We start from the raw sequence: 14,550 nt of genomic DNA on the forward strand, positions 1-14,550 counted from the left end.
TTCTGAACCTCCTGAGAAATAAGCAGCAGAAAAGTGGAACCTAACCTGATCTAAAAATATGAACTCCTGTTTTTTGCTAAGGAAGCAGAGGAAAAGATGAACCAATACCGGGAGCTGATGAAGGTGGTCCTGAGTGATTCACGCCTAGTGACGTTACAGCGAGAAGGAGGGACCACCCTGGCCAGACTGCGCAAAGAGGCTACTCGCTTCTGCTGCTCCAAGGATGTCAGGTGTGCTTTTAATATTTGTGATTCTCTTTCATTTTGTTTGGATCATTTTGTTTGGATCAACTATAAACCTTTCAGGGTTCTTATAGGATTTTTCACAGATCCTGTTCTGCTTTTGTTTTTTAAATAATGTGATAGGGTGTAAAGCTGGGCTGATATGGGGAGTTGTAATTTCTTTCAACAAAGGGGTTGAATGAAAAAAAAAACTCAGTTCCCTGAATCCAAACAAGCGATGTGGATGCAAGGATCTCCCCCACTGTGCTATTGTATTTTGACAGTGGTGATGCCCCCTCCCCCCCACATCACAATACACAGATCACTTACAACCAATGGATGCACTGATCAAATGCTGGTTTTCCTGCAGGACCGTTCATCAGAAGCCTGTCTAACGACCAGCTTCAGGTTGAACAGACAGCAGTACACACAGAGCGAAATTCGTCCAGTTCCTGCTGAAGCAGAAAATTTTCGGACTGTCTATATCAGTTTTTACAGTGCAACTACTTAAGGGCTTGTTCACATGATGGGCTCATTTATACCTGCAAGATCCACAGTGGATCTCTCCTCAGTGGGTGTTTGATAGGCAGTGAGGAAATGCCTCCTCCCCAGGGGTGGACTGACCATTTGGAAACTCAGGCACTGCCCGAGGGCCCGGGGTCAGTAGGGGGCCCCATGAGATGCCCCTGGTACCTTTTTCATATGTTTTTTTGAGTTTGGGCAAGGATACAGGGGCCCCATGATCCCCTATTGCCTGGGGGCCCCATGAGTTTTCAGTCCGCCCCTGCTCCTCCCTGCCTATTTTAACCCCTAAAATCCCATTACCACAACTGCGCACATTGCACATGATTGCGGGGTGGTTATAGTGCAGCCCCATTCAGTTGCATTTGGCGGGCAATATTGCACTCCATGTGTGACAACAGGTATCATTTTTGCCATGCTGCGATGCCAATAAACACATGATAAAAATGCAGATCAGCAAGCTATAACCCACATAAAATTACACTGAAATGTGCATAAAAGCACATGTAAACGCATCTCAAGACACACATTTTTTACATGAGTTTCTCGGCACGTTGTAGTATAAACATGCTCTAAGTGAATGTTAAGTGGAACAGTCAGTGTATTATTATCACATGGCCAGTCCCTGTGTTGTAGTAAGAAACACTTTACCACCATGGAAATCATTTAAATTGACACGTTCTTCTCTAGTATCTCACCAAAGTAAAGGTAATGGGGTTGTCGATGCAGGAGATTATCCAGCATGATGTTCCGTCATCTGTCTGGTCATCCCTCCATGAATTAGAATGACTCTAACATTGCATGCAGTGATATTCTGCCCAACTTGCTTGCATCCTTGTTCTTGGTCAGTGACACCATATGTATTAAAGAATAATTCCAGGCATGGCTATATTAGGCAAAGTTACATTGGTCCATATATATATATATATATATATATACACCGTATCTGGCTGATGTCCCTAATGTCCCTAGAAGCTGGAAATCACTGAATTAAACACAGCTACTCCAGTGATCTACACTTACTTCCGGGTCCCATGCTGAGCAGTTGCACTCCTGCGTACTAAATACAGGAGATTAGCCCCTCGGTCCGACACCGTTCAGAGAATGCAAAGCGTTTTCTGAATGAATGCAAATAGTTTTCTGATTGGATGGATGAGGCAGAGAGCCAGGGTGGTCACATTCTCCACCGTCATCCAATCATCCACCTCGTCCCATCAAAGAAGACATTGCATTTATTCAGAAAATACAAAGCATTCTCTGAATGGCATCATTGCTGAGCAGCCAACCTCTTACTGTATGTTCACAATGCATTAGACCTGCCACTCTGCATGAGACCTGGAAGCAAGTGGAGATCACTGGAGTAGTGGGGTCTACTTCAGTCATTTCCATCTTCCATGTGCAGGCCAGGTATAGTATAGTATTATGCTGTACATAGTTACATCGGTCCAAGATATATAAATTATGCCATACTTATAATTCCACTTTGAAGTTGGAGACAGCCAAAAAAATAGCATTTTCATAAGGAGGTCATCAATGACAGCCTACACATTTCTCTTATTACATGTTTCCTTTATAGCACAACTCCAATCATAACTTTTTTTGTGGATATGAAGGGGAAGAGTTAGCCAATGTCCCCAATGAACAGATTCCCTCCCGTCAGCTTAGCAAGGAAATAGGAGAAATCTCCTTCATGGGGTTCACAGATAATAAAATCCTGACAGAGATTCTAATCCTCCTCACTCTACTAAAAGCTGCTATGCTCCCATTGCTGTCTGTGTCCCTATTGAGAAGATTTTTCAATTAAAGCTGAACTATAGGATAAGTAAATATTCTTTAAATATAAGTCATGTATATTCTTACGTGGATCTTGCTGTGCTTTGTGTATTTCCTCCACATCTGTGCAGTAATCCAGTGTGAGACTTTCCCTCTGTGCAGAGGCTTCCTGTAATAGAGACCAGTAACTGTTTCGCTCTTTCATTATGCAGGGTGACTGGTCTTGTCTCCAGCTCCTCCTGTAGTTTCCTGCAGGCAGCCTGTAAAGGGTCGGTCTACAGGACCCCTCCAATTGATTATCCAATCAATGTGTACAGTGCCTTGAAAAAGTATTCATACCTCTTGAAATTTTCCACACTTTGTCATGTTACAACCAAAAACATAAATGTATTTTATTGGGATTTTATGTGACAAACCAACACAAAGTGACACATAATTGTGAAGTGGAAGGAAAAGCATAAATGGTCTTCAAAATTTTTTTTTACAAATAAATATCTGATAAGTGTGGCGTGCATTTGTATTGAGCACCTTTTACTGTGATACCCCTAACTAAAATCTAGTGGAACCAATTGCCTTAAGAAGTCACCTAATTAGTAAATAGAGTCCACCTGAGTGTCATTTAATCTCAGTATAAATACAGATGTTCTGTGAAGCCCTGAGAGGTTTGTTAGAGAACATCAGCGAACAAACAGCATCATGAAGGCCAAGGAATACACCAGACAGGTCAGGGATAAAGTTGTGGAGAAGTTTAAAGCAGGGTTAGGTTATAAAAAAATATCCCAAGCTATGAACATCTCATGGAGCACTGTTCAATCCATCATCCGAAAATGGAAAGAGTATGGCACAACTACAAACCTAACAAGACATGGCCGTCCACCTAAACAGACAAGTAGAGCATTAATCAGAGATGCAGCCAAGAGGCCCATGGTAACTCTGGAGGAGCTGCAGAGATCCACAGCTCAGGTGGGAGAATCTGTCCACAGGACAACCATTAGTCATGCACTCCACAAATCTGGCCTTTATGGAAGAGTGGCAAGAAGAAAGCCATTGTTGAAAGAAAACCATGCAGTTTGCAAGAAGCCATGTGGGGGACACAGCAAACATGGAAGAAGGTGCTCTGCTCAGATGAGACCAAAATTTAACTTTTTTGGCCTAAAAGCAAAACGCTATGTGTGGTAGAAAACTAACACTGCACATCACCCTGAACACACCATCCCCACCGTGAAATATGGTGGTGGCAGCATCATGTTGAGGGGATGCTTTTCTTCAGCAGGGAAAGGGAAGCTGGTCAGAGTTGATGTGAAGATGGATGGAGCCAAATACAGGGCAATCCTAGAAGAAAACCTGTAAGAGTCTGCAAAAGACTTGAGACTGGTGCGGAGGTTCACCTTCCAGCAGGACAACGACCCTAAACATACAGCTAGAGCTACAATGGAATGGTTTAGATCAAAGCATATTCATGTGTTAGAATGGCCCAGTCAAAGTCCAGATCTAAATCCAATTGAGAATCTGTGGCAAGACTTGAAAATTGCTGTTCACAGACGCTCTCCATCCAACCTGACAGAGCTTGAGCTATTTTGCAGAAGAAGAATGGGCAAAAATGTCCCTCTCTAGATGTGCAAAGCTGGTAGAGACATCCCCAAAAAGACTTGCAGCTGTAATTGCAGCGAGAGGTGGTTCTACAAAGTATTGACTCAGGGGGGCTGAATACAAATGCACGCCACACTTTTCACATATTTATTTGTAAAACATTTTGAAAACCATTTATCATTTTTCTTCTACTTTACAATTAAGTGTCACTTTGTGTTGGTCTATCACATAAAATCCAAATAAAATACATTTAGGTTTTTGGTTGTAACATGACAAAATGTGGAAAAATTTCAAGGGGTATGAAGGGGTATGAATACTTTTTCAAGGCACTGTAATTCAATCAAAGTGATCAAATTGGCAAACAATCAAATATGGCCTAATTTATTTTCTGGTCATTTTGGATCAGAGTCAATTGGGCAGATTGAAAAATTATTGATCGCATTGCATCAATTGACAGCACTGAGATGCTTTGTTTATAAATTTGATCATATATTGATTGATCGGTTTATGAGATTGCATATTAAAAACAGAGATGTGATCAATAACTTATTATTGTATCTTAGTGGCTTTCAGGAGAAATTGGAAAAGAAATTGATTATTTATCAAAGCATGCATACCCACCATTAAAGTGGTTTTAAATGCTCAAGGTTTTTTACCCTCATGCATTCTATGCATGAAGATAAAAAACCTTCTGTGTGCAGCCCCCCCAATACATACCTGAGCCCCATTGTGATCCAGCGATGTGCACAAGAGTCTCAGCCCTTCGGGGACGCTCCCTCCTTATTGGCTGGGACAGCATTGGCTCTCGATGCTGTCAATCACAGCCAGTGAGCCAATGAGGAAAGAGAGTTGCTGCTCTGTGTGTGAATGGACACACAGAGCAGTGGCTCAGTAGCGGGCCTGCTTAGGTGCCCTTATAGCAAGCTGCCTGCTGTGGGGGCATTTGGCAGGAGGGAGGAGCCAGGAACCCAAAAAAAGGAGGATTGGGGAAGCTCTGTGCAAAACCATTACACAGATAAAGTATGACATGTTTGTATTCTAACCCCTTGGTGCCGGCACCTCCCGGCCCTTTAAGGGTTCCAGAAGCCGGGAGGTGGGGTTTTAGGGTCATGTGACCGCTGTGATTCGCTGTCACGGCGGTCACATGATTGGGAAAGGTCCCGATCAAATGAGGAGATCGGGACCTTTCTGTGAGAACCAAACGAGTGTGCTGGGAGCACGCAGGGCGCACACTCTCAGCACATATTTTATTCTAATAGAACGCAAATGTGCGACCGCTCGGTATCTAGGCCTAGATGCCAGGAGGCCACACATTTGCATTCGGCTAGCGCCAAGAGGTTAAAAAACCCCCAAAAATATCACTTTAAGTAAATTGTACAATCAGATTGTATAGTGCATAGTCAGCCTTATGGTGAACACACACATTTAATTTTTTTTTTTAAATTCGATCAATATGTGATTCGATCAAAATGATCAAATCCAAAAAAATTTGAATAGCCATAACTTCCATTTTGACCAATTTAGACTCCGTTTCGAATAGTCATAATTTCCCTTTTAATCAACTTAGACTCAGTTTTTATCAGATTTGGGTAAACTGCATCGATTGGCCAGGGCGGAATAGTATTGGCAATTTTACATTGATCGGCAGCACAAAGATACTTTGTTCATGTATACAGTTGTATTTCAATCGATCAGATTATGAGATTACATGGTGGAAACTTACAATCGTAAATTACCTGAAACTTCGTTTAAAATTCACTTCCCCATGTGTGGCATATTGATTTAATGGGTTGTCAACCATAAATTGATTATGCCTACCGGAGGAGGAAATTGATCACTTTATCGATGGACACCATTAGTAGTTAAGAAGCAAATTGTCTTGTGCTGGAACAGTTTGCATCCACATGGTGTCAGTGTGACACTGCCGGGATTCAGGTGAGCTCTGCCTCCTATTACAAGCTGAGCTGACCTCATTGGGGAGTGATAGGTGTTAAATACTGCTCATTACATGTTCTCTGGGCATTCAGCCTTTGTCAGCAGCCAGCCTTTTAGCACTCAGCCTTTCCTGCCAGTGACTCCAAGCACAGGGTCAGCGGCCTGAAAAATCGTGTTATGAAGAATGCGATTTTGTAAATGCTGAGCGGTGCATCAAAGTGATACAACCTTTAACTCCTACACAAGAAAACAGAATATAATTACGTACAAATAATTAAAGAGCAAGACCATGCCAATTCATAGAGGCGGGGAATGCATTGGGTGTCATGTCTAGTTTTGGCCCCCTTCGGTGCCCACGCTTGTCTGATCTGCTGCTTGAAAGTCTCCCTTGAAGTGAGGCCAGTGGCCTGAACCTCCGTCTCTCTCTTCTAGCTGTCAGCTCTGCACATGTCTATGGGAAAATCAGTAGAATCTCAGAGATAAAAGCCTACATAAGTTTATTTTCAGCAGCTTTTCTTTTTTTTTTTTGGTGCCAGACATTTTTGGAATTGAAATGAATCTCATAATCTGGTGCAGGGGCGGACTGACCATTCGAGCACTTGGCACTGCCCGAGGGCCCGGGGTCAGTAGGGGGGCCCATGAAATGCCCCTGGTACCTTTTATAGGCTTTTTTGGGTGCGCTTTGAGTGTGGGCAAGGACACAGGGGCCCCATGATCCCCTAATGATCCTAATAGTTGCCCTGTGGACAGATTCTCCCACCTGAGCTGTGGATCTCTGCAGCTCCTCCAGAGTCACCATGGACCTCTTGGCTGCATCTCTGATTAATGCTCTACTTGTCAGTTTAGGTGGACGGCCATGTCTTGGTAGGTTTGTAGTTGTGCCATACTCTTTCCTTTTTAGGATGATGGATTGAACAGTGCTCCGTGAGATGTTGAAAGCTTGGGATATTTTGTTATAACCTAACCCTGCTTTAAACGTCTCCACAACTTTATCCCTGACATGTCTGGTGTATTCCTTGACCTTCATGATGCTGTTTGTTCGCTAATGTTCTCTAACAAACCTCTGGGGCCCCATGAGTTGTCAGTCCGCCCCTGATCTGGTGGTCAGCAAACTTTGCATAGGATCGCAGTCCTCTGTGATTAATATAGATTTGCCTTTCAAATCTAAAACAGCAACTCATCAGCTTACATCATTTGTTAATTATTATAATTGCATATAGTGTATCAACATTTGTTTCGATATCAGTAAGAATTTCTACATACAGAGGGAGGGGTGGCACTAGGAGCCAATCAGGATCTGATACAGTGCACATATGGCTAGGGAACATGATAGGAGAAGAGCACAAAGTGAGTAGAGGGTGGCGTGATCAGTGTTCTGCTTCTCTGTCATTATCCAGTCTGCAGTGGGTTTTGATAAAGCTCCTAAATGAAGGTCGGAGATCTGGCTGTGATGTGTGGTAGTGGATCCTGGATCACAGAACAAAATGTACAGATTTTGAGATTCTTTGGCAGAATTCTCACACCCAACAAACCTCCTGGAGTGCCTGGTGCCCCACTCAGTGCTGCGGAGGCTTGGTTCCCATATGCCCGCAGTCTGTGGGTGGGTTGCGGGTGCAGGAATTGCACCTGTTCCCACACTTGCAACCACCCAAAAATAAAACGCGCTGCTCTTACGATACGCACGAGGCTGCCAGTCATTCTGATTGGCATTCCCACGCATCTCAGTCCACAGCACATTTCTGGGTGCGGGGACTGCAGGAAAATCGCATTGTGAAAAAGACCATGTGGTTTCCCTGCAGCCACGTTTTTAAATAGGTGCATGGACCTTTTTCCTGCGGGAAATGTAGGCACTGCAGCCCATTCAAATGAATGGTCTGCATGGTCCGCAATGATGTGAACCTAGCCTAAGTGGTCAGGGATGAAGCCGCATCGTGTGGTGGGGTCTCAAGTATCTGAACTCCAGGAAGAGTCAGATGAGAAGATTCTGCCAGCAGGCCATAGCTCTGGAAGAGGGGGAAATAGGGACAGAGGGAATAGGGATGGCAATAGGTAAAGTTGATCCAGGGAATATCCGATGCCTCTCGGGGGATCAGGAAGGAATTTTTTCCCCTGCAGGAGTACATTGCATCATGCTTTACTGGGTTTTTTGCCTTCCTCTGGATCAACTGTGGGTATAGGATTATAACTTCTTTTTTTTTTTAATGATTGAACTGGATGGACTTTTGTCTTTTTTTCAGCCAGACTAACTATGTAACTATGTAATAGCATCTTTTTGTAGGGACAGAGGCACTTTAAAGAATACATTGGTATCATCTCCCCACACCCAGCATGCTGATTTGACCAGGGAAAGAGTAGCAGCAAACCGATGAGCTCATCTCTCTGCTCACTGTGCATTCTCTTGTTATCAGCATGTTTCTTGTCCAAGAGCATGACTGACCATTCCAGCACTCGGGTACTGCTCGAGGGCCCGGGGTCAGTAGGGTGTCCCATGAGATGGCCCCTGGTACCTTTCATAGGCTTTTTTGGGTGTGGTTTAAGTGTGGGCGTGGACACAGGGGCCCCATAATCCCCTATTGCCTGGGGGCCCCATGAGTTGTCAGTCCACCCCTGTTCTTGTCAGCACATTTTCATGCAGTATACCTGATTGACTCCCTCCTTCTTCCTGTCTGAGTGCTGCTGCATGGTGGCTTGCAATAGACTTCTGTCATGTAACATTCTGGTAGCTACACTACCTGAATTTAAAATAATCCATATATTAATTACATAGTGAATACAGTGCTTCATTACTTCATGTCCTTTATCTCTACCCAGAATAATGCTTTTTTTAAGGAAGCCCATGCCATGTAGGACAAAACAACAGCTTCACTTTAAAGGCAGCGCCATCAGCAGATAACACTCACCTTTCCAAGTGCAGAAAAATACAGGGCACTTCTGCACCCAATGGCTGAATGGTTCAGACCCCATGTAGACTTGGCATCTAGCACCGATGCATGAAGCTGCATCTTCTAGTTGTGGGTAGAGGGCACCGTACAGCCCCACTGCAGACAGCTTGTCAAATTTTAAGAGGCTGACAGCTGCTGGGGCTGGATGGTGTCCCTAGTGGTACTAACATTCACGGCAATAGACAACCCAGAACGAATGCCTTGAATGTATTAACCATTTTCCCGCTGCCTTATAGCAGAAGTACTGCTACAGGGCAGCAGGGCTGCGCAAAAGCACGTATATGTTCGTGATTTGCATTTCCGCGTAGGGGGTGCGCCGCTCCCCACCCTACCCATGCCGCTATTGGAGGCTAGGGATGTCAATCACTGGGTCCCAGCCGGCGATTCCTGACCCGCACTCTCCGATCGTTGGGTAAAGCTGACAGGGGAGAGACCTGTGTGTAAACAACACAGGTCTCTCTCCTGTCATCATGGACCTGCTGTGTTGTATCTCTCAGCACAGCAGAGTAAAACAGCACACAGTTAACCCTTTGATCGCCCCAGACGTTAACCCCTTCTTGTCCAGTGTCATTAGTACAGTGTCAGTGCTTTTTATTAGCACTGATCACTGTATTAGTATCACAGGGGATGTCAGTGGCAGTTAGTTCTTACCCAGTGTCAGAATTCCCACCGCAGTCCCGCTATAAGTCGCTAATAGCCGCCATTACTAGTATAAAAAAAATTTAAATTCCAGTATATGTACCGCCATTTGTAGATGCTATAATTTTCATGAAAACCAATGAATTTACACTTACTGGGATTTTTTTACCAAAGACATGTAGCAGAATATAGTTTGGCCTAAATTTATGAAGAAATGTGTTTTTTTTTATATGTTTTATAGCAAAAAGTCAAAAATATTGTTTTTTTTTTCAAAATAGTAGGTCTTTTTTGGTTTATAGTGCAAAAAATAAAAACCGCACAGGTGATAAATACCACCGAAAGAAAACTCTGATTGTGGGAAAAAAAGGCAACATTGCATGACCACGCAATTGTCAGTTAAAGTAACACAGCGCCGTATCGCAAATAATGGCCTGGTCAGGAAGGGGGGTAAATCATGTGGAGGGCAAGTGGTTAAACCTGTGTTCCAAGCATTCCTCCCTGAGCGCATACTGTCCTGAACGTTAGAACCACTAGGTGCACCATCCAACCCCATTCATCCACAGAAGCTATCAGCCTCCCATAGAGTTTGACAGGCTGCTGGCAGCAGGGCTGGAAATGTGCACTTGTGTCCTCTGCTCCCACCTAAATGCTAGATGCCCAGTGTGCATGGGGTCTTAGCAGGGGAGTGAAGAGCAACAAGCTAGTCAATTTGCCAGATCATAACAAGTAAGATCGAAGCTTTAAATTGCAAACCATATAAAATATTTAACCACTTATTGACCTGCTCAAAGTAAATGTACTGCAATTGAGCTGCAGGTGCAGGGGTGGCAATGTACATGTACATTGCCGGGTTTCTTCCGGTGTTGGGGCACGCACATGCTGAGTTTGTCAGCAGCACATGCGCACAGAATGAGTTTGTCAGCAGCATGAGTTTGTTAGCAGCACTGATTTTGGCTGAAACCTGCTGATCGACAGTGTCCAATCACAGCACAGAGGTCTGCATTTACAAACACACAGAACTCTGTGTACACAAAACAGCGATCTGGTTGTTTCCACTCCCTGAAAAGCAGGGGAAAAAAACAGCCAGATCTGTGAGTAAAAGCTGTACACATTACACTTGTTAGGCACACAGTTAACCTCTTCATTGCCCCTTGATGTTAACCAAGGTCTTGAAATTTCCACTTGCCTGCTCACCAATGGCGAGTGGAAATTATGGTGGGGGCGAGTGTGTCCCCCAGGGCCGTCTTGCTGAGTAGGCTCGGAGCTCAGGCCGGATCTGTCATTGGCACTGGGAGCCGTCAGACTTCTCAATAGCTGAGCGCAGTGAAAGCAAAGCAAGGAGTGTGTGCTGTGCTCTCTGCCTCCCCCTAGAGTGCAGTACTAGGATCTGTGAGTGAACAACGAAGTACTGCAACTTTTTATGGGGGGGTGGGGTGGTGGGGTGGTGGTGTGTGTGTATGTGTACATGTGTGTGTGTGTGTATGCATGTACAATTGTACATCTGTCTGTACATGTGTGTATCTGTACATGTGTCTGCGTGTATGTACATGTATGTGTGTGTGTACATGTGTCTGTGTGTGTGTGCATGTACGTGTGTGTTTATGTATGTACATGTGTCTGTGTGTACATGTGTCTGTGTATGTATGTACATGTGTCTGTGTGTATGTACATGTGTCTGTGCATGTGTATTTCTGTGTATGTACATGTATCTGTGTGTATGCATGTCTGTACGTGCCTGTGTGTGTATACATGTGTCTGTATGTGCGTGTGTACATGTGTCTCTGTGCGTGTGTGTACATGTTTCTGTGTGTGTATGTGTGTGTGTGTGTGTATGTACATGTCTGTGTACAGGTGTCTCTGTTTGTTTGTGTGTGTTTGTTGGTGGCGAGTAACTCTAAGACCTGGCTAGTAGCTCAGGACTTGAAATTTTAAGCCATGTGTTAACCCCTTCCCAACCAGTGTCATTAGTACAGTGTACAGTATTATATCTGATCACTGTATTAATGTCACTTGTGACATCAGTGTCAGTCAGTTATGCAGGCCATAGATGGGGAGAAAAACTGCAGATTTTTCTTTTAAAAAATGAAAAATCGGTTGTTCAAGTGGCCGACGTTACCATCAATGGTAAAAAAAATCGGCCGATTTTCTACCCGTCTAGAGCTGGCAAAAAGTGTCCCTGCAGAGAGCTCTGCTATTTCTTTGACAGTTCTCTGACAGTTCCTTGACATTTATAGAAGTTGCAACAATGTATCTATTTGTTTCCATTTAGGATACAGATGTTTTTATTCGGAAACAAATAGATACAATGTTTCAACCGCTGTAAATGTCAAGGAACTGTCAGAGAACTGTCAGAAATAGCGGAGCTCTCTGCAGAGACACTTTATGCTGGACTGGAATTCTTCTTATTTTCATCCTACTTCTTCTTCTTCTTCTTCTTCTTCATCATCATCATCCTCATCCTCTTCTTCTTCATCATCATCCTCATCCTCCTCTTCTTCTTCTTCTTCTTCTTCTTCCTCATCCTCTTCCTCATCCTCTTCTTCTTCATCATCATCATCATCCTCATCCTCTTCTTCATCCTCATCCTCTTCTTCTTCTTCATCATCATCATCCTCATCCTCTTCTTCTTCTTCTTCTTCTTCTTCTTCCTCATCCTCTTCTTCATCTTCTTCTTCTTCATCCTCATCCTCTTCTTCTTCTTCCTCATCCTCTTCTTCCTCATCCTCATCCTCTTCTTCTTCATCATCCTCATCCTCTTCTTCATCATCATCCTCATCCTCTTCTTCTTCATCATCCTCATCCTCCTCCTCTTCTTCTTCTTCTTCTTCTTCTTCATCATCCTCATCCTCTTCTTCATCCTCATCCTCTTCTTCTTCATCATCATCATCCTCATCCTCTTCTTCATCCTCATCCTCTTCTTCTTCATCATCATCATCCTCATCCTCTTCTTTTTCTTCTTCATCCTCATCCTCTTCTTCATCTTCTTCTTCTTCATCCTCATCCTCTTCTTCTTCCTCATCCTCTTCTTCTTCCTCATCCTCTTCTTCTTCATCATCCTCATCCTCTTCTTCATCATCATCCTCATCCTCTTCTTCTTCTTCATCCTCATCGTCTTCTTCTTCATCCTCATCCTCTTCTTCTTCTTCATCCTCATCCTCTTCTTCTTCATCCTCTTCTTCTTCCTCTTCTTCTTCTTCATCCTCTTCTTCATCGTCTTCCTCTTCTTCTTTTTCTTCTTTTTGTCTTCCTCTTGCAGGTCACTGCTCATGCGCAGATCGGTAAAAAATCGGCCGATTTGCCCACTAATTGCCGCGAAAATCGGCCGATCGGCAAAATCGGCCGATTTTTTCCAACTTTACCGAAAAAAAAAACGGCCAAAATACCGAAAAACGGCCGACCAAATCGCCCACTAACGATCCGAAAATCGGCCGATTTTATTTTCGGCCGAAAAATCGGCCGATTTTCGACCCATCTATGGCCTGCATTAGTGTCCCTCCGAGCCATTGTCTGTTAGCGCCAGATTGCCCGACACACCATCACAGTCCCAAGTCGCTGATCACCACCATTACCAATATAGTATCTATGGCTGTGGAAATTCCAGTATATATACCATGGTTTGTAGACCCTATACCTTTCATGCAAAACATTTAATATACACTTATTGTGATTTTGGAATTTTTTTTGACATGTAGCAGAATACATTATGGCCCAAAGTTATGAAGAAATTTTATTTTTTTTATATTTTTTGTTGGATATGTTTTATAATAGAAATAAAAAATATCTTTTTTTTCAACATTTTTGGTCTTTTTTTTGTTTATATAATAATTTTTTTTAAAAAACCCAGCGGTGATCAAATACAACCAAATGAAAGCTCTATTTGTGTGAAAAAATGATATAAATTTCATTTGGGTACAGTGTTGCATGATCAAGCAATTGCCAGTTGAAGTAGCACAGTGCTGAATAGCAAAAAAATGCCCTGGTCATGAAGTGGTTAATACAACTTTGAATTTGGTGAACCCTGTGGATGAAGTGTCCTGTGACAATGACAATAAATAGTTGCATGTTTATTCCAGCTCATAATAGTTCAGCAGACTTGCAGACAGACTGAACTTCATGCAAGGCCTCAATCAACATTAAACAGTAAAATATGTAGTAAAGCTCCCACTGAGCAGGTTTATGATTGGTTTACAAGCCAGCCAGACACTTTGATGGGGAGCAAGGGAAGAGACATAACTATAAAGACTTGCATTATAGATCTAAAACAAGGAGCAATACAGTGATTTGGATGATTGGGAAAAAATGCATTGTATGCAGATTCCTAAATAGTTGGAGATTAGGGTCATTAATCATATTTAATTATAGGCATGGATACGTTTTCATAAGTGTTTATGCTTACATAGCTACTTGTGTTGTTACAGGGCATTTCATAGACACTGGTGAACGCTGTGCAAAGATTATTCGTTTGTAAATGTTATCATTAGGATTTATTTTATTTATTAACTTTTTAAAATTCCATTTAACCAAGCAATTCACTTTGAACATTGGTCTCCAAACCTTTCAAAGAAAAGGCCAGTTTACTGTCCTTCAGACTTTAGGGGGGCTGGATTGTAGTTAGTGGTGTTAGAAAATATCCCAGGCTCAACATCAGTGCGAATAAACATTGCCTCAGGGTTGGTGGGAAGCATAGTGCCCCATCATTGGTATTGGTGGGAAGAATAGTGCCCCATCATTGGTATTGGTGGGAAGCACAGTGCCCCATCATTGGTATTGGTGGGAAGAATAGTGCCCCATCATTGGTATTGGTGGGAAGAATAGTGCCCCATCATTGGTATTGGTTAGATGAATAGTGCCCCATCATTGGTATTGGTGGGAAGAATAGTGCCCCATCATTGGTATCAGTGGGAGGAATAGTGCCCCATCATTGGTAT

The 14,550-nt window shown here is 43.1% G+C and overlaps 1 protein-coding gene across 1 annotated transcript in view; it reads left to right on the top strand.

The window, feature by feature from the left end:
- Positions 1 to 14,550, top strand: part of KIAA1755 (KIAA1755 ortholog) — a 141,816-nt gene that overhangs the window by 65,894 nt on the left and 61,372 nt on the right. Inside the window, exon 9 of the mRNA XM_089673365.1 lies at positions 82 to 230. Coding sequence (XP_089529491.1) covers positions 82 to 230 — 149 coding nt within the window. The remainder of the gene's footprint in view (positions 1 to 81; positions 231 to 14,550) is intronic.

This window comes from Staurois parvus, unplaced genomic scaffold (assembly GCF_062004578.1).
Source record: "Staurois parvus isolate SC_StPar_1 unplaced genomic scaffold, SC_StPar_1.0 ptg000137l, whole genome shotgun sequence".
In the NCBI taxonomy this organism is placed as follows: Eukaryota; Metazoa; Chordata; class Amphibia; order Anura; family Ranidae; genus Staurois; species Staurois parvus.